We start from the raw sequence: 20,445 nt of genomic DNA on the forward strand, positions 1-20,445 counted from the left end.
TCATCCAGCAACGTTGGGGCTTGTGGCCGCGTTGCCCGCTGCTGCTGCTGCTGCATCAGCCGCTAGAAAATGAGATGCTCTTACGGTAGTGTTGTGTGTGAGTGAGTGTGTGATGGATCTGATAAACAAGTTGCTGACAGGTACATCAGAAAGTCCCGAATGGGAAAGAAAAAAGAAGGAAGGAAAAAACGAAAAAATAGTTATGGAGAACAAAAAAAAAAAAAAAAGTCTTTGGCGTATGAATATCTATAGGCTGACGTATGTGTACTATAGCTCTCCAATGGAGCAGCGGGGCTTTCTACGAATCACCAGGAATATGATGAGCGCTGTGCACAGCATTGTGTTTTAGCGCTGGCGCAATCAGTTTGGTAATCACACCACATCCATCGACTTTGCTGCCGCTGCTGCGGTTTCGCCACAGCTCTTGGTAATGGTGGTTGGAATTATTATTAAAGGCTACTTTCACATGAGCTGAGTGTGTGTGTATAGACGTCATCTTCTTCTCATGACTCTGTCTCCTCCCCTGATTCATTTTCAAGGTTAATTTACGGAAGACAAGGGCCTTGTTTCGATGTTGTTGACCAGGTGATTGGGTGCCACTATGTGTGAATGTGACCCTATAGTTCCTAGCCGCAAAATTCGTGATGGATGAGAAAAGGAAAGAAAATAGGGAAGAAGAAGAAAATTTTTCCTTTTTTTTTCTTTTTCAAATCAGCCGCGGTTTTCCCAAATGAGAGTCGAGACTCTCGTATCTCGTCTGTAGTCAAATGATTTTTTTTTCTTTCTTCTTATCTTATCTATTTATTTATTCCATGCGCAATAGAGAAAGAGAGGAAATGAATAACATTTAAAGAGCCACAAATGGGGCCCCTTTTGACCTATTCAAATGTGTCGAATCGTGAAAGAAAGAAAATGATAAAGGGAAAAAAGAAAAGAAAAGAGAAGAGACGGGCCAGTCAGCCCATGAGCTGGCAACAAATACATCTCCAGCCGCGAAGAAGATGGCCAAACGTGCAGTCGAGGGAAGATCCACGCGCATCTTTTTTCCGCGTGCTGTCCCGGTTGTGTTTGTTGGGGGGCCCGTTATCACGACGGCTCCGAGAACAAGTCGAGTCGGACGCTCTTCATATAGTATAACAAACGATATACGGGCGAAAAAAAAAAGCGACGGAATTCAAATTTCATCAATGACTGGAGCAGAAAGAAATGCAGGCGGCGCGCGCGTCGTCATCATCACGCCACCGACCTATTGTGCGGCTGTCGACATATCGCCCGAGCACAACACAACACACAACTCTGACCGTTTTTCTTCTTCTTCTTCCTTTTTACGGCGACCGGCGTCACGACGTGAAAAAGTTAAAAGTAAAAAAAAGATTCCGGCCCCACACGGTCGCTGTTGCTTTAAAAAAAAAAAAGGATCTCCCGATGGTGATTAATGATTATTCTCTCTCTCTTTTTCTCTTATAGGTCGTGGGTTCTTTTTCCCCCGCTTGGAGAGATATGTACCTCTCTAAGACACAACCAACACACAAGCAACAACCTCCACCTCCACACGCCGGGGCCCGCTGCTGAGTGATGAATCGTCCAGGTATGCAAGAACAAAAAACAAAAAAACGAAGAAAACAGTTATCACTCCTCTTGTACACTTCTTCTCTTCTGCGTGCGTGAAATAACATCACACAGAGAAAAAAAAGATTTTTCTTCTTCTCCGGGTCTGATGCAAACTCTCTCGTCTCTACCACTACTACTGTATATAAATCTCGGCATTCCAGTGTTCGACTGGCAGCAGCAATCACCTCGAGAGAGAGGAGAAAACCCAAATTTTGGAATCGATTGATCCCCACCCGAGAATCTTGTCCCTCTCCCTCCCTTATCTGGCCAATATAATCACAAGTTTGTGCATAACCCAACGTCTATAGGAGGTTCCCCCCTTTTTAACTTTTGGCTATCTCATCACACCATCTCTTTCGCTATTGATTCCCATTGCGGATGCGCTAAAAAAACCAACTCGTATGTTCAAATATGAGTTTGATTTGTAAGACTAGTATATATAAATAGTGGTACGTCTTATTCTTTTTTCTGCCAGCGGTACTAGAGAGAGATTCCATTGTGTGTACAAGGGCGGCGGCATCAAGCAGCACGCATGCACGCAACCGTCGTCAAGCCGGATCCATTCATCAACCACCACTGGTAGACTATTTCAGCGGAGAGTGAAGTGTATTATATACTATAGGCCAACCCCTTCCGACCTTTCCACGGAATCTCAGAAAATAAAATAAAATAAAAATCTGGCGACCGGTGCTTGTGGTAATTGATGATCAAGAAAAATGTAGCGCGCGAGTCGGGCCGCCGGATGAGCGCATCCAGCGGAGTGCATGCGCGTGCGATGGCAATGCCAGCGTGATGGTTCGTGCTGACGGATGACTTGATTTTACCTCGACTCCTTTTTTCTTTTAATGGAGGTTGTCTCTTTCCTTCATTATTTCATCAACTTTGAACTGAAATCTTCATTCACCCCTCGACCGGCCGTGCGGCTGCCGGGAGAATCTGGAGTAAACCAAACGCTCAGCGGGGGGTAGATCAAGTCATTGAAACCCCCACTACCACCTTCCTTCTTCTTCTTCCGCCCTCCCACCGATGACTTTTTATTATTTCGGGAGTACGACCAAATCGACATTTGGTGTGTGTGTGGTGACTGCTGCACAGCTCGAGAAACAAAAGAGCTTTTCAATTAAGGCAGAAAATAAAACCCGCGCGCCACTCTGGCAATCTCCCACCCGATGGAGGCCAAAAGACTTTTCTCTCTCTGCTCTCTGCTCTCAGCTCGAGGTCTTTTGATTTCATTTGATTTCTTTTTCCTCCTCTTTCGCTCCGTCTTTTTGAATGATTGCCTTGGCATCCATCCTACCATCTACTACTACTACTACTCGACACACAATCCACTCGCTCACTCTCTCTCTTTGCCCCGTTAGGCGATTAGACGACCTCTGTGGCACCTGCAACTGCAAGCAGCAGCAGCAGCAGCAACAACAGCCAAAAGGAAACGCAATGACAAGCCAACCTCTCGCGACCTTTGATTACTTTTTTCTAGACGATTTCGTGACGGACTTTTCTCTCTCTCTCTCTCTCCCCTCCAAATGAAAGAAAAGGAGCCCTTTGTGCGTAATTGCCAGGTGCTTGGTTAAGCTTAGATCGCAGACGCATAATAAATACACGTGAGTGCGCGCCGGATGAAGCAAAGTGAACCACCAAAAAGAAGAAAAACCGGACGAGGTTTTCTCTCTCCTTCTTTTTTTGCCTTGGGTTTCTTTGAGCTTATCTTACACACTCTCTCCGCTCTTCAAATGAGCCGTGTGGGTACAACAGGTGGTTCTGTGTAGATTCTTCTTCTTCTTCTTTAGCGCCCTGCCCTTAAAAAAAGAAGAAGAAGAAGATTTTTGTCTTGGTCTATTCATCTCTTTCTCACTTTTACACGTTCTTTTCATATTGAAAGAAGAAGTTTCGACCGCTTCTTTTTTCTATCGGGGTTGAATGCCTAATGTGTGTGTGTTGTGTGTCTTGCGAGCTTTTGTGCTAAAAAAAGAAAAAAAAAAGGGAAGACGACGATGGCGATAGTATAATGAAAAGGTTGTGAGCGCGCGACCACCTGTGCCCGCCGACACCGCGCGTTAAAAGACTTTTTCTTTTTTTTTTGTTGGGCGAATAATAAACGGGAGAGAGAGAAAACCAGCAAAATAGCCACCGGGGCAATTACCGGTGACTAAAAGAGCGCGGGACGCTTATTTTTTTTCAAATTTAGAAATTTGTCCAAAAAAGGCTCGTGTGCTCTGTATAAGACCTCTGATGACAACCCCCAAAAAAATGAAAAGAAAAATGTCCAAATTCTGGAGCTCAACGAGTTTTGCATGGGATTTAGAATAGACTGCTGGGCGAATGAGGGCGTTAGATTGGTCGAAAGTCGGCGGCAAAATGCGAAAATAAATAAATAAATAATCAACCGCGCAATAATAATAATGACCCTAATGATGACTGAATTGCCCCGCGTCGCGTGCAACTTTCTAAAGATGAAATGAAAATAAAAGGCCGCAACAACCGAACGAAAAAGAGTTTAAATGTAGTCAAGAACAAGAAGAAGAAGAAGAAGATGAATAAAAAAAAGGAAAACCTTTGATCCCGAAAGGCTTCGGAAAAAAAGGCTATTGCTGCTGAATTTTTCAATCCTTTGCGTGCAGAAAGGATTGACCCCGCCCTAAATTTTGCCTATTTACGTATTTTTATTTTTTTTTTTTTTTTTTGTCTTTCGTTCAAAATATTCAAAACAATTTTTTTTCTTCAGGATGCAGACGTTGTAGATGTGCGTGTCTGAAAGGGTTCAAGAAAACGTGGGACCTGTTCTCGATTCATTATATTATGAAGGCAAAAGAGAAGTAGAAACGCCAGACCAACGTGCCAAACGTGTGTCCCTCAGGTGCGCGTTCCATTCGTCCAATCCAAACTGTCCAAGTCCCCTAGACTCTGATAGGTGGTAGGTCCCTTTCTCATTGACTTGGATGATTAATGACTGGACGGCCAACCGAACACCATACGGTCCGCGGTGGCCTCATTATTACCCAATGCAACCAGCCGGTGTGATGAGGATGCTGGAAAACGTTTGAGTTCATTTTCTTTTGTTTTTTTCCCCATTCTAATTCCTCCCCCCTTCTCTTTTTTTCCAAGGGGGCCGGACAAATCGATTAATTTTCTTTTTTCGTAGAGAGTGTTATTTTTGGTGAGAGAGTAATCAAGCGAACGAAAATGACGTCAGCTGCCTCACAGGTTTTGGGTTTATCTTTTATCTTTTTTTTCGTTTAGACATTCGAACGACATGGAAAAAAAGAGGGGTAAAAAAAAAATCATCAAATTCAATCTGCATATCCGATCGAGCGCGTGATCAAATTCACGCAAAATCGCTTCGAGTGGAAGAACCGGTAAAAATACAAATTCTGTCGGCCAACTACGCACGTTTCGAAGAAAAGGAGAAGAAAAAAAAAAGAAAAGAAGAGAAGATGATGATGAAATGGGATGGAATGGGTTTGATTACCTGGTCGGGTTTCAATCCGGGTGGAACCCACGTGTATTCTTCGAGAGCGCAGCCCGAATCATCGTCCGACTGGGAGTGTCGCAAAACGTCGGTCGCCAGACCACCCAGCTGATGATGATGGGGATGATTGTGCTGCTGCTGCAATGATGATGATGATTGCAGCGGGTGAAAGAGGCCAGAGGCGCCTCGTCCCACAACGAGTTTGTCCGACGAAGAGTTGGCCGAGAGCAGTTGCGTTTCCGACGACTGCGACGTCAACGACTGCGGCGACGGCTGCTGGAACGGCGCGTAGCCCGGCCGCTGCTGCTGCTGTTGCATCATTTGTTGATGTTGCGGCGGCGGGTTGTAGCCGCCGTTCACAACGGTACCTCCGACTTGATACGGACGCTGTTCTTGGTGATCCTCCCGCGGACATTTGCAGTTACGACACACTTTTCTGGTTATTTCAAAAGTCAAAAAGAGAAAAAAAAAGAGAAAACGAATAAATAAAGATGCGGATTAAGCACAGATAACATGACAGATGATTCCCGTTTCTTTTTGGAGTTCTGTCACATATGCCAAATCAAATTTGACGCGGACGAGTTGAGTAGCGAAAGAAAAATGGATTTCTATTTTTTCTGGTCAGGTTTTTGAGTCTCTTTCTGGGTCGTTTGAGGAAAAAGATGGAATGGATATGAAAATACATAAAAATAAAACCACAGCAGCAGCAGCAGCGGCAGGAGCAGGTTTCGGGAGTGGTGGTGGGAGGCTGGGCTCAAAGAGACACACGGAACATTCGCGCCGGTGTGTGATTACGAGTCATCATTCAAAAACGAGTAGAATCAATCAAACGGAATTTCCACATTGCCACAGTGCTGTGTTGAGCTGAAGGTTTGGGTTGGCTTCTTCTTCTTCCATCGGGGGGTGGTTGGGGGGTATGGTGGAAAGAATGAGGCAACCCAAAGAAAAAGGAGAAAAAACAAAAACCCCTCCGAAAAATAATAAAATTTCATTTGCATTCCTCTGAGCGCGGCAAAATGGGCTTCCTTTTTCCTCATCACGACTCGGCGCTATACACAACCAGTCTGAGAATCTTCTTCCATTGCTATACATCACACAGCGCCCAGTGTTGCTTGATGTGTACCCCGGACGGAATTCAATTTGTAAATGAAGAAGCCGAAATTTTCATTTCGGCCGTCAGAAAAAGAAAAGAAAAAACTGGTAAGAACTCTGCTGATTATACAAACGACGGTCAATGGCTGATGTACGTGTTTACGCAGGGTACGGAGAAACGATGGAAATTTCTGCGTGTCAGGATTAGCTCGCTGATGAATTATTAAGCGTCGCGCAATCATCTCCGGTCGGTATTTTAGTAGTAGTAGTAGCCAACTCTGAACAAAATTCTTTCGTCATTTGTTATCTCGCTTAATTAGAATGACAAGGTAGAGGTGGATGGCCTTTTTCCTCTCTCGGGTAACAGAAAAGCCATTCTGGAAAATGACAATAACCACCATCACAAATTCTTGGCCCAAAACTTTCAAAACTTTCCATCATTTTCTTATCTCTTTTTAATGATATAAATAATAATCATAATAATAAATAGAGAAGAATACTGCAGAGAGAGAGAGAGAGAGAGACAACATGTTGTTGGTTCTGACGCACCTTAAGTCTTCTTTTCCCCTCTCTTTTTCTTTTTTTTAATAATACAAACACGAGTGGTGCATTGTTTATCGTTTCCGGGGGGGTCTAACTCTTCGTCGTCGTGGGTATTTTTTTGTTTGTTTTTTTAATACAAGTGAAAACCTCAAAAATGAAAAAGAAAAAAAAAAAACTTTGGATGAAAATTTTCCGTTCGTTTTTTTTTCTAAAACCGCCGCCGACGGATCAAGTAACAAGTGGAGACACCCGATCCAGGCGTGCGCCTCTTCGTCTATAGACTAGACTTCTTCTCTTCCACTTGGTTCCCTTTCAACAACGACAACAACAAGACATCTCCAATTACTATTTACCTAACGATAGAAGATTTCAAGTTGTGTTTCCCCTTTTATTTTTCCATTTCTTTACCAAGGATATAGAGGAGCTATAAGGATATGTATATACACCTCACAGATTTTTTCGTGCTGGGCCCTCGGGGGGATGATTCTCTCCCTCCATCTTGTTTGATATTAAAAAGTCATTTTTTGGTTGTTGTTGTTGTTGTTGTTGCTTCCTTCTTCCTATCGAGGAGAGGGAGGGGGAAAAAAATCTTCTCGGGGAGTGGGGGGGGGGGATAGTGGAAATGGATTCCTGGCGCATATGAACAACAACAAGACACACCTGATCTTCTATTCATGGGATTTCCATAAATCGGTGGAGGAAAGAAGAAGAAGAAAAAAAAACTGAGAGACAAGGAGATGAGCTCGTGTACTGTCTGGCGTACATCTATCTATCTATGTGGTGAATATAAATAATCAAAAGAAGAAGAAAAGAGGGCAGCAAGTCAGTTTCTTAGATAGAAGGGGGGAGAGACTCTCCACAGTCTGAGAGGTATGTGTGATGACTGGCTACTGATCGATTATTCCGACTCGGATGATGGATTCGTTTCAGACTTTTCAGGGCACACTCACTACTTACACCGGGGCCAAACTGCCTACATCTCGGTCTATATATACGGAAATGCAGCTGGATAGTCTAAGAAATGAGGGCTGGTGTGGGGCCAACAGGGCCATTTTTGATAGACAGGTGGAGTGAGCCGGGGGGACTGGGGGTGATTTTGTGGTATAGAAAACCCAAACAGCCAGAAAAAAAGAAGAGCCTTTTTGTTTTAAATAAAATAAAATAAAATAAAAAAGAGATGGAGCTCTCATTATCAGCTAGAAAGAGAACTGTTTCGGCGCAACGGAAGGAGACGTTGTTGTGTCGTTTCTGCGGTCGCAAACGACGGCGGAATAAAACGACTTTTTACACGAACCAACGAGCAGCGTATACACCTGGCGTCGTCCCTCGTCCTTGAACTAAAAGAAAAAGAAAAAGACACCCGTCATCCGCACACGCTATCATCCCTCCTGCCTGCCTGTCTGTGTGTGAAAGACAACAGCCGTCCATTCCAAACGGGAATTGATGAGAAAGAGAGGGAATATCTTCTTGATTGGTTTTTCCTTTTCTCCTACAATGTTCCAGGCTGAGAAAGGAAAGGCAATCGGAAGCCAATCATTCCAGACTATAGACGAGCAATAAATAGAACGAAAAGAAAAAGAAAAAAGATTTTGGAGTTGGGAGGTAGAATGGCAGCAGCCAAGAGGATGAATCTATACGCGCACAGGTATACACCGGTGTAAACTTGTATAGGTACTACTCCTACGGTGGAAGGGCAATATAGACGCGGTGTAGTACAACTACCGTCGACTCGACTCTTATCTTTAGTGACCATCTTGTCGACTCTGATGGTGTAGTATAGTATTTGGATTGACGGCTATAAAACAAGGGGCTACATCAAGAGCAGATGAGACACAATGAGCAAAATAAACCCAGCAGAGTAGAGTGTATAGCTCTGGAAAAGACAAAACAAGAACAAGAAGATGGACTGTGTCGACCTTTTTTGGAATTCTTTCAGGTCGGGGTGAAGATGTGGTTTACGACGCATCCCAAACGGCTCTCAAAAGTGCACTCAAGTCGTATAAAAAAAAAGAAAAAAGAAGAACGGAGACTACTACTAGCAGCTCTGCTCGGTCACAAGGATGACCTCTTCTACCTACTCTTCCCAGGCATGCTTTTCTCTCTCTGGTGAATCTTGTCGTCCTTATCTTTTTTCCCCGTCAAGAAAAGTTCGGACATGTATCCAAAGATTGAAAAAGCGACACATAATTTCGATGGAATGAAAAAATTCTCGGGAGAAAAAAAAAAAAAAAAAAAAACACGTTAGCTTAACAAGTATTAAAAAAATTATAATGTGTGCCGAAATTCTGGTTTTCTTTTAAGTCAAAGAGATGGTCATTTTTTACGCGTCGTTTCTTCAACTGCCTTGATTTTATGCTTGGCTTAGAGACTAGATGTGTGGTGCTGGTGGTTGGCTGGTAGGACGTCAGTTCGGGTCGGTTGCCCAGTCATTACCAAACGACACCCAGGCACCTGTCCCGGACATGCAATACAAGTCGTCTGGACCAGTTTCTTTTTTTTTTTTTTTTTTTCTTGTTTCGTAGTTTTTTGTTTTTTTCTTTCTATCTAAGGATTTGAAATAAAGCGGTTTGTCGAGTCGAACATGGGCACATTTAAAATCAGACGAGGAGGAATAAGAAAAAAAGAAAACAACTAAACATTCGTCGGTCTTTTTCTGTGACTTTGATCTTTTTTTCCTCCTCTTCTTCTTCTTCTTCTTGTTTGTTTTTAGTATTTCTTCTTCTCTAGCTTTGGAACACCAACACACACACAGACACCAAACATATTTCCAAGATATGGCGCATCGCCGAAAACGGTCGTAAAAAAAGAAAACGAACGAGGAACGAACGGTTCGAAGCTGCCTCAGCTGCTGCTGCTGCTACGCTCTTATATAAATAAATATACTGGGGCTTTCATTATCGTCTCGAAAAGGCAATCAACCAAAACGGAGGTCGCGCAACATCCAACGCAGACAGTTACAGTAAAGATAGAATATATACTACTACGACTACTACGACTACTACAACACCGGAGTAGTACGGGAGAATTACAAAAGGGAAAAAACAAAAAAAAACAAAAACAAAACGAAAACAAAAAAGAATTTCCCTTTAACTAAGGATGAGATGCTCAAGTTGACGACCTGCTAATTATTCCTGCCACATTTATTTCCGTCTCGTTTGAAAACGGCCCGTTTCTTTTGTTGTCAGAATAAGGTGATGCGTGCGCCGAGAAGAAGAAGAAGATGCTGAGAGAGAGAGAGAGAGCGAGTCATTTCTCTTTCGAGTTTCTCTCTCGTTCGCCGAGCTCGCCACCTCTCGCTACCCAAGGTAAGAGGTGTTTCCAGGCGCTTTTTTTGAATGACTCCGGAGAAGAAGAAGAAAAAGGGAAGACTTTTTCAGGTTTTATGGCCCCGCACCTAGCCATAGGGAACTCGGTCTTCATTCCATCGGACCAGAAGAAGAAGTGAAAAAAGTCATGGCCGCATATAGTTGTAGTATCTTGGCCGATCGCGCCATAATATTTGAAAAGGGGGGAAAAAATAAGTTAAGGGAAACAAGACAAAAAAAAAAAGAAAAAAGAGGATTCGATCAAACCAGACCGAAAATGCCCCAATTTGGAAAAAACCAATCAAGCGAAGTGAAACCTTCGGAAAAAAAAAATATACGAAATTTTCCAACTCCCTACCATTTGTCTCTCCTGACCTGTTCGTATTCACCCACCCACCTTTAATAGTATAACCAACCAGAAAATAAATTTAAAAAACCCAAAAAAAGACAAACAAACAACAACAACAAAAAAATGGCTAACTTGATTTTGTTAAACTTGTTTCTATCTGGTATTTGTTCGTTTCCCTTCAAAAAAGAAAAGAAAAAGCACCACCTTGCGATCTGCTTAAATGGCCCATGGGCAATCAGCCGGGTTCCACCACAGAAACAGAAATTCATTCAGTAGCCCAAATGTCATTCAAATTGCACACGCTAGGCATTTGGAATATTGCAGTGAAATTCCCTGTCATTGCCTTTGCTGGTGGGCGGATGAGATTATGCAAGTCAAAAGCAACTAGAAAGTGAGCGTCGTCATTTGCTGCAAATGAGATTTGAACGAGATGTTAATCTCCGGCTCTAGTACTCGAATGAAAAAATTCCAAAAGACAAAAAGTACTCTGTAAAATAATTGAGGCTTCGTTGAGGGTCTAGAAAAATGTTAACGCGAGGGCGAATCGACTTACTCCGAGGTGTGGAAACATGGCACAGTGTTAAATGATGATGAACTGACGGCGGCGTCGTCGTCGTCGTCTTCTTCATCATCGTCGTCGACACCACCGCCGCTGTGGTGATTATTGTCATCATTACAACAAGAAGAGGAAGACAAGGAGGAGGATTTGGTGGCATCGGCGACGGTCGACCTGAGCGTCGTCAAATTCTTTTTGCGCCCGTACAATTGTCTGTAATACTTTTGCTGGTCGCCGTAGACCCAGCAGACTTTCCACCACTGACGGTGGGCCAACAGGTGGGCCAGAGGCTTGTGCATCTGTAACAAGGTCCCACCACCGCTGCCGCCATCTTTCCTGTTGCCACCGGAAGCCGACGCCGCGGCCAAATCCTCTTCCGCTGCAACAGTCGACACTTTGGCGACGACGGCAGCGCTGCTGCCCGGCAATCCGCCGTTGCTGGCGCACTTACTCGTCGTCGTCGTCGACACTTCCATTGAAATATTTCACGTGATTTAAAACATCCCGGGGTCACAATGAGATCCGATTAATTTTTTTCCTTTTCTTTTTAAAAATTGACACTGATTGCGCACCTCTCGATTAGCCTTCTTCCGGCATTTTAAATCACACGTGTGCACACGCAACAATACACTCGATTGATCCCGTTTGACGAAACGCTAATTCGACAAGAAATTAAAAAGAGAATAAAACAAATATCCGATAGATGGCAAGTTGCGAGGGTCCACACTGCTGTCGCGCTCGTGATTATTACAACCACTTAAAAAAGAAGAAGAAGAAGAAGTGTGAATGAGAGTTTGGTGTAGCGGCGATGCTATCGCCACGGCGGTTGCCTTTCGACTGAATATAGGCGCGTGTGTTTCTTCTACCTCTCGTCAAGGTCCCTCCCACCTCCTCCTGCGTTTACCTCCGCCTCTCCTTGCAGTGTCTCTCTCTCCCGATTTCCCCTATCTTTTTTATTTTTTAAAATTCCCCTCCAGCAGCTCGAGTCTTCCCTTTTTACCTGTTCTTCTTCTTCTTCTTTTTATTCTTTTCCTTCTTCTTCTTCTTCGGCTTCTAGAGGAACTTGCACCTGAAAGAGTTCCCAACTTGTTTCTTCTTTCCTTTCCCTTCGCGTCTACCTTTTTCCAAGGGCTCGAGAGAAAATGGTCGGCTCATTTCCGAAACTATTTCAGAAAGAACGTTTTTTTCTCTCTTCTCCACGTCATTTTTAATTTAATACGTCGATAGGAAAGAGTGTGCGACCGTTACCAAACGACTTGACAAACGACAAAAAAGTGAAGTCGAGAAAATTTTTTTTGATAACGAGTTGGGAGAGCGCACGCTCGCACGCTTGATAGTGGCATATCACAATCGTTTTTCCAGTCCGGTTTTTATTAGAAAAATTTTAATTTGAAAGAATTTCTTGTCTGATTATTTTTTTTGAAAAAAAAAAAACAAAAATTGTTCCTGCGATTTCAACCCAAAAAATAATTTTTTTTTTCTATTTCTCAACTCGTCCTCGGGCGATTTTTTTTCTTCTTCAGGTGGGCACATAGCACATGTAGCCCTGGACACACACAGCTCCCGCCGGCCAGTTATTATTTTCCAGAGCTTTTCATTTTTTTTCCTTTCCGTTTGGGTGTTCAAGTTAAATTCGAGGGCTTTAACATGTATCTATTTTTTGGCTGTTGGGTTGTTTTACCATTTCGGTCGGCTGTATGATACACTACACTAGCACTTGTTGGCCCCCCCCCAGCCCTCCCTCCACTCCCCCTTCCATATTTTCCGTGTCTATGACTCCGAAAGGAACGCCATAAGGCCATCTTGGCCTGTGCATAGTATAGTATTATTATTAGCCTCTCCTTATAAAATTCAGCAGACCCCGGCGGTGCAACTGGATTGAAAATTGACGAATCAAGGTGTGTGTACTATATAGTAGGAGGAGGAGGAAGAGGCTTTCTCCCTCCCTCCCCATCTCATTCTTTTTTTGGTTAACCCCTTTTTCTCTGATTGTAAAAGATTGTTGAAAGAAATAAATAAATTTCAAATGGTTCGTTTGCGCGGCATTTAAAAGTCGAAATAGGGAGCGGAGCGGCAGCGGCGGCGGTGCATACAGTAAATACGTTATAATATGTATAAAAAAATGCCTATAAAAAGAAAAAGAAAGAAAAAAAAGGGGAACCCAGGAGAAAATGTGAAACAAAAATGTACGACGGAACTAATGAGCCGCGCGCCCAGTCGATTAATTACAGGTGGACGCGATGCGATGCGGTGTGTATAGTATTTTATGTTTCTCTCTCTTCTTCGACTGTATCTATTCGATTCCCTTTTCTTTCTTAAAATAAAAATAATAAAAAGAGTTGAGAGATGTAATATTGTACATGTGTAAGTCTCTCTCTTTCGTCGTTTGCCTCTCCATAGAACTGTGATAAAAACCCGCCGTCTTATTATTACCTTTACGTTTGAACCAGTGCGTATCTAATGCCGACCTCTCTTCTTCCTAGCTCTCCCCCCCCCCACTTCTATTACTTACCACTATCTATCCACCTGATGATATTTCTCTCTTCTCCAAATGCCCTTCAGCTGCAGCGAAATGGTTATTCTCTCTCGCTCCATCCATCTCGTCTCCCATCGTTCAAATCCGAGAGAGAGAAGAGAAGAGAGAGAGCCAGCCAATTGGGCGTGGAAAATCTAAACCTCCCAGTTCTTCCCCACGGATGGCCCCCTCCTCGGTAAAGAAGAAAAAAAAAAGAGCCGAGAAGAAAAATCTTGATGAAGTCAAAGTTTTTAGTACTTGTTTCAAAAAAGGCAGATAGAAAAAGGATGAGCCTTCTTCTTTTTTCTCTGTTGAGCAACCGTTACGTCAAACCCATCGCCCATCGGGCGCCGAGAGCGTCATCATGACGTGTGTTATTTGTTCCAGATAGACTACATGGGCCGGATCAACAACGAGAGAGCAAACGACTCTCTTTTCCCTCAAACCTGTTTTCTTGTTTCTCTCTCTCTCCCGGGAAAAAAAAAAGTTACTTTTCCAGTGATTGAATGTAGTATAGGATCGAGGAAGAATAAGAAAAACCTTGGCCCTGTCAACTTTGGACGAGTGATATAAGAAAAGATACACAAGGACATGAGGTCATCATGTGTCAGGTGACAATGCAGGACAGCTGGAGCAGCACAACAACACGAATAAGGGAGACTGTAAAAAAGAAGAAGAGCGTCTTGGGTTATAGTTTGGTTATTTCCTTGTTTGACGACCTCCTTGCTGGATGATTTATTCAAGTTAACCTTTCGAGGGGGAAAAAATCAAAGTGGTTTGCCTGTGTATACCATCATCAGTACATCACGTTATTTATATTTCAGCGCATAGAAAATAAAAAAAATAAAAAGAAGAAGAAGAAGAGTCGTCGGTAAGATGCGCCTTTGATGGATGACGGCGAAACGTGACCGACATCATCATCACGGAGCTAACCTTTTTCTTCTTCTTTTCTTTACAGCGTCTATAGTATTTGTAATATATGACATAGTGTGTGCATAGAGCACAGAACACTATCTATAGAGTGTACCGATTGATGGCTGCGGTTGTGTCGCTGCGACGATAGAGTCATCATCATCAAAGGGATGAATGGATGAATTTGTGGCTGACAGTCATCGATGGCCACCAATCGTGTTCGGAGAATCACAAACTATATGAGCGGCGTATATACAACATTACCAAAAGTTTTCTTTTCTCCCGAAGGGAACAAACGCGAATAAACTACACACTACACACACCGCGCCCACTTCTTTCTTTCTTTTCTTTCTTTCTTTCTCTCTGGCCATCAGCAGATGATTCAATTCAGGGAAATGAAAAAAAAGAACAAGATAAAATCCGAAACCAAATAAACGGGAAATTAAAAATTCGGCAACAAATGCGTGGTTTATAGGGAAAGCGCAACGATTGGACGCGGCAGAGAAAAATGGTTGGGGGAAAGAAAAAAAAAACAAGTGTCGGAATGGTGACGGAAGACCCTGTCAAATTTCACCGACAAAAATAGCCAGAAGGTAAAAAAAAAATAACACTAAATGAATATTTATGAGCAGAGAATTTTTTTTTTTCGGAACTTTGTCCCTTTCGTGTCACGATGATATCCCCATCACCTCGTTATTATTGGCCGAGACTATACTGTGCGACCCCAAAAGAGTTTTCCAAGAAAAATGTCACGCTCGTTTATTCGCTTGTCGCTTTACTTAACACAGTCATCAAAGAGCGCAAATGGTTCTGCCGGGCTTTGGACAGTGGTAGTAGCTCTTTTATCACGGTCAGAAGAGAATCAGCAACCCAATGACGACAATGGATTGCTTTTGATTCTCTTCCCAAACTCAAGGAAATCTAGAGTCCCCTTGGGTTCATTTATGAAATATTATCCCATCTAATATTTTCTGTTATCCCGTACAAGGAGAAAATGAATGAGAGCGCCGCAGGGACCGTGTGTGGCTGGCGACCAATCACGGCCGACACCAAACTGATCGTCACTTGCTGCTGCAACTTCTCGCGTGCCATAAAAATGAATTTCAACACAAGAAAAAAAAAAAGAAAAACAAGAAAAAGGGAAAATTTTTTAACAAGTGTTAAAAATTGACGACCGATCATCGAGATGATAACACATTGGACAAGGATTAAAGACAAAGTTAAAAGACATTTTTTTCTCTTTGGTGGTGGTGAAAATAAGGGAGACCCTCGTTCACGCCCCGTAGCGTTTTCAGCGTGACACGATCGTTTTTTTTCTTCTTCTTCTTCTTCTCAAAAAATAAATTTTTTATTTATTTTGGTAGGTTTCTATTCGCTCGCTCTCTCCTCACCGATTCTTCTTTTTGATGGGCTTTTATGCACATTCTATTTTTTTCCTTCTTTCCTCCTTCTTCACGCTCAGTTATACACGCCGCCGTAGCGCATCGTCTTCATTAGCCGCGTCCGACCGCGCTGACATGATCCTCACCATCCCCCCCACTTTTGTCGAGCTCCTTCAACGGATTTCTCTCATCACCTTTCTCACCTCCCTTCTCTCTTTCCTTTCTTCGGCCAATGGGGGGGAGGGGGGACAACAACACGAAGGAAAAAGAGGAAAAAAATCCGAAAAAAACGACAGGTATAACAAAGAGAGAGAACGTGGTGTAATAACAGACTAGTCCTTGAGCTGGTTGTCAACCTTCTTTTTTTTTTCATTTTCGAGGTTTTTTTCCTTAAAAAAGTTGAGGGGGAGGACTTTTTAAAAAATGTAAACGCGAAAAGCGTCCGCCAGTAACTGCCATCTAGCGGCGGGAAATTCAACTCGGCCAGCGGGAGGAAGAAAAAAAAAATGATTACGACACAATAAAAAACCGGTTCGCACGTTTTTAAAAGGGGCAGTTAGACCGTCACAGCCGAAAAAACAGAAGTCGAGTTGTTTTTTCGTAACACAAATTCATATTTCCGTTGTAATAGAAAATAAAAATAATAATACTGTAGAAAATTGAAAATTGATATCTAGTCCAAGGGCGGGGGCGAACCGGGTTTGTTTAAGTGAATGCGTCTTTTTTTTTTTTCTTCCCTTCAAGCTAGGCGATATGATGACGTCAGCACAGATTGGGAACTGCTGATTCTGTCAAACTCCTTTCACATTTTAACCTATTTTCCATTTCTTTGTCTGCGTCTATTTGTGCTGCCTGTCTGCCGGCAGCCGTTTGATTTTTTTGTGTGAGTGTGCGTCGATTCCGGTTGATTGTGAACAAATAGCGAGGCACACAGCGCTCAGAATAAAAAAAAGTACATAGTCGCCAATTTCCCATCTTCACAATCCTCCCCGAAGCGTTTTCCAAGCATTTTCTCTCTCTCTCCACGTGTGATTAAAGTAAATAGTTTCGGGACATGACGTGCGTTTGAGGAAACTATCGAACGAAATTGAAAGAAAAGAAAGAAAGAAAGAAAGTCTAACAAAGACGTACCCCCCGAACGTACTTTTCTACTTGCTGCGAGTTTTGATTGGAACACGGGGGGGAAATGGCCGTCGGCACCGGAAGGAAGGAAAGGTCGGTTGTACGCGGTAGTAGTTGGGGGGAAAAGACTATAAGGGTGTGTATAATAATATAAGATGATGAATTATTCAAAAAGGCAAGGAAAAGGAGAGAAGAGAGGGTGCCCCCCCGACAGACTACGTCTTGAAGCCGAGAGATAGAGAGATCCAATGCTCCGCTGGATTTCTGGATGGAATCCAAATAGAATCGACCGAAAGGAAGTCAGGAAAAAAAAGGAAAAGGAGGGAGTTTTATATCTCGTCTAGAAACCGATGGCAAGAAGAGCACACAACCCAAAGGGGGTGGATGGAATGACGAGAGAGAGAAGAGAGGGAGGAAAACAACAACAAAGACAAGTTCTTTCTATAGCCTTCTTCCTCGAGGAGATCGGAAATAAGAGCAGATGACTTCAAATCAAGAAGACGATGATGACAACAAAAGACAAAAAAGAAAAAGAAAAAAAAAAGGCGGAATGATAGAAATTTAAATGGGATTGGGGAGCCCGTTGTTTGATTAGACTGGCGTGACGAAGAATTCAATGAGCGCCAGTTCCAGATCGCTAACCAATTCTTATTTATACTCTCTGCCACCGGATAATAAGAAAGAACAACCTAAACAAAAAAGGTACTATTCTTTCCTTCTTTCTTCTCCTGACTGAGCTGGGCGTTTGTTTTTTAAAATAAAATGTCATTTCTTTGTTTCTTCTTATTCCTTCATCTGACTGGTTTATTAGACTCGTTAAAAGACTATTGCGCACTGCGTATGTATATAAACAGAGAGAGAGAGAGAGCCAAACGACTGTGTGCACCAGGACAAGCGGAGGTCTTAGAGTGCAGAGTTTCGACTTCATTACCCAAGCGTAGCCTTTAGTCACCGTCGTCTTTGCTGGCTCTCTGTCTATATCATAAGTAACTTGTAATAGTAATAATGCGTACTGGCGCTATGTAATCCCAGCCTCCCCCTCCCTTTCCTCTATCTCTCTAATTGATTTATTATCGAGACCAGCAAATACACAGGATTCTGGTTTGTCCATTTCCTCACTGCCTCCAGCGTTTTCGTTGCAGACATACCGGCAAGTGTGTGCAAGGATCCGTAGCTCAATACATGTTAATACTAACTTATTGGTACAGGCAAAAAAAAAAAAAAAAAAGGGAACTTTGGCCTCCCACATCACGGGATTACATCAAAGCTAATTAACTTTGATGTATAATCAAGAAGCAATTGTGGCAGTGAGGGTATAAAAAAGGGAACAGATTTACCGTTTACTTGGTGGTAGTATGTACCAGAAAAAAGAAAAGAAAAAGATGCGGATGGCGTCATCTTTTTATTTACTGTAATCATCATCTTTTGTTTTGTGTTTTTTGTTTGTGTGTGTGGTGTATTAAAGAAGTCTTGTTGGGATGTGAATAAAAATCCTTGGGGCTATATCGTGACTTTGGCGATAAATCACAAGGGCCGGCTAAGAGCGCTGTTTGATATGCAGCCCCAATATAAACATACATATAATGACAGCGGTGGTAGAAGATGTATATTTCCCATCATCTTCTTCTTCTACTCATTTAATTTTTTCTTTTTTTTTTTCTATCTTCCTTCACTTGACTAACGGCCGGCTGCTATCTCCTGTTAGATGAGATTTCCCTTTGCGGACCGAGAGAGATGGCCAAGACCGTTGCTTATTGTAAGAGGTTACATTATATTTATGAACTGAGTTTAGAGAGAGAGAAGTAGAGGAAGATGGAGAGAGGCAACCGGGAAACTTTGGTCGGGACACGACTGTGGAGCCGGCACACGTATACATGCATAAATCGTGACCGGTCTGGGGACGTCGACGGACGCCGCCAGAGGCTCAAGTGTGAAATAAACATAAACCCATCATCGTCGGCGATATGACATCATATAAACAGATGGAGGGGGGGGGGAAACGATTGGAGGAAACGAACCAAACGGCTTCCAAATTTTCTTTCTTTCTTCTATTACATTTCTCGTGCGTCTGTGTGTAACTGTGTACGTGTATGAAATGAGCGTGTAGGATTGCAAAAATTGTTCAATAGACGCAATATTTATGCGCGGGATGCGTCGTAAGATTCGGAATTCTTTTCATAAAAAAAGAATCCGGAACCAATCAAAATCTTTTCTCTCTTTTATTATCGTTGAATCAATCGGTCGTTAAAACGAGTCCGTTTTCTACGCGCTCGATAAAAATTCTCTCCCTTTTTTCTTTTTTTCTTTTTTTAGGGTCTCATATTTTCACGTGGGCATTCCTAACGTGATGATATCCGGGGTTATAATATAATAACACTTAAACAACAACAACAAAAAAAAACATTTCTGGTTTCTTTTTTCCTTCCTCTCCTTTGGGCTTTTGGGGACAAAGTTGAAAGCTGACATTCCTCGGCTGAACCGGGCTGAACGATGATGCGGGTCGTCGGTCGTGTACACGGTGACATTCTATTCAGTGGATAAAAGCCCATGAATATACACGGTCAAGTTGACAGCTCAATCAAAATCCATTGTGATGTAACCGGATGGGCACACGGGGTTAGAGATTAAGGGGGCAAAAGAGATTCGATTTAATGCGTCAGAAATGGTGTGTGACAAGAACAAATAGGAGCCTGAGCGCTCCGTCTACAGCAGTGTCCAATTTGTCCGAATTAATAGCCCGGACCTTGTCGTTTCCCCCCCCACTCCCGACTCTGGGCGAAGCGATCCAGACGCATTTTTACGGAATAAATGGGGCTCGAGTGAGTGAGAACAAACTCCTTGAAAGGAGAGAGAGGAGGCGAGACACTTCAGGGAGTCGTGTGCCAGTATGTGTGACACACACTCTGCCGCCTCGACTCCCGCGGGATCTTGTCGGACGTCAACAGCCAATTGCTTAGGTCGTATAGACACAGACTGGATGGCGTTCGCGTCTATAATAAGAAAACAACAATTTTTGGGACCGAATCAAAAAAGGAACGAGCCAATTCCACGTTCTTCCAACTCATCGACTATTCAGTTCATTGTTCGTGTGTCTTAATGTCAAGTTGAGAAATCGCCTCGCCAAAAAAATTGTCGGTCGTAATATTTTATTATTAGGAATTGGTTAAAAAAAAAGGTAAAGAAAGCCGACCGCTGGCGCCATCTTGTGTTCTTTATCTCAACCAGAACGCCGCATTTTTTCACACAAATTCATCAAAGTCAAGAGAAATACTGAAATTTTGCGAACTGAATTCAAATGTTTTTCTTTTTTTCTTTTTTTTTTACGTAACTGAAATGGACACGGTCACAGTTCCAGAAATGTTTCGAGTGGCTGGTCCTTAGCGACAGCGACACAATGGCAATCCCAACAAACGGCGTGCAGCAACATGCATTTCTCATTTTCCAAAGTGGATTTGAGAAGAGTAGTAGACGGAGAAGAAAAGAAACTCTAGAATGTGCGCGCGGATGGAATTAAAAAGATTTTCGCCGAGAGTCGATGAAAAGATATCGAATATGTCCCGACCGAGTGTATCCAATCCGCATGAATGTG

The 20,445-nt window shown here is 42.8% G+C and overlaps 1 protein-coding gene across 2 annotated transcripts in view; it reads right to left on the reverse strand.

Annotated features, from left to right (window-relative positions):
• The window catches only part of LOC124192798 (protein prickle-like), a 46,130-nt gene that overhangs the window by 8,013 nt on the left and 17,672 nt on the right, over positions 1-20,445 (reverse strand). Inside the window, exons 1-2 of one of the 2 annotated variants that reach the window (XM_046586289.1) lie at positions 10,923-11,811; positions 5,081-5,516 (exon numbers count right to left, since the gene is read on the reverse strand). In XM_046586289.1, the coding sequence (XP_046442245.1) occupies positions 5,081-5,516; positions 10,923-11,401 (915 nt within the window). In that variant the 5' untranslated portion in view covers positions 11,402-11,811. Of the gene's footprint in view, positions 1-5,080; positions 5,517-10,922; positions 11,812-20,445 lie in introns of those variants that run through there. The other variant, XM_046586290.1, reaches the window with a different exon arrangement.

This window comes from Daphnia pulex, chromosome 4, assembly GCF_021134715.1.
Source record: "Daphnia pulex isolate KAP4 chromosome 4, ASM2113471v1".
Lineage (NCBI taxonomy): Eukaryota > Metazoa > Arthropoda > Branchiopoda > Diplostraca > Daphniidae > Daphnia > Daphnia pulex.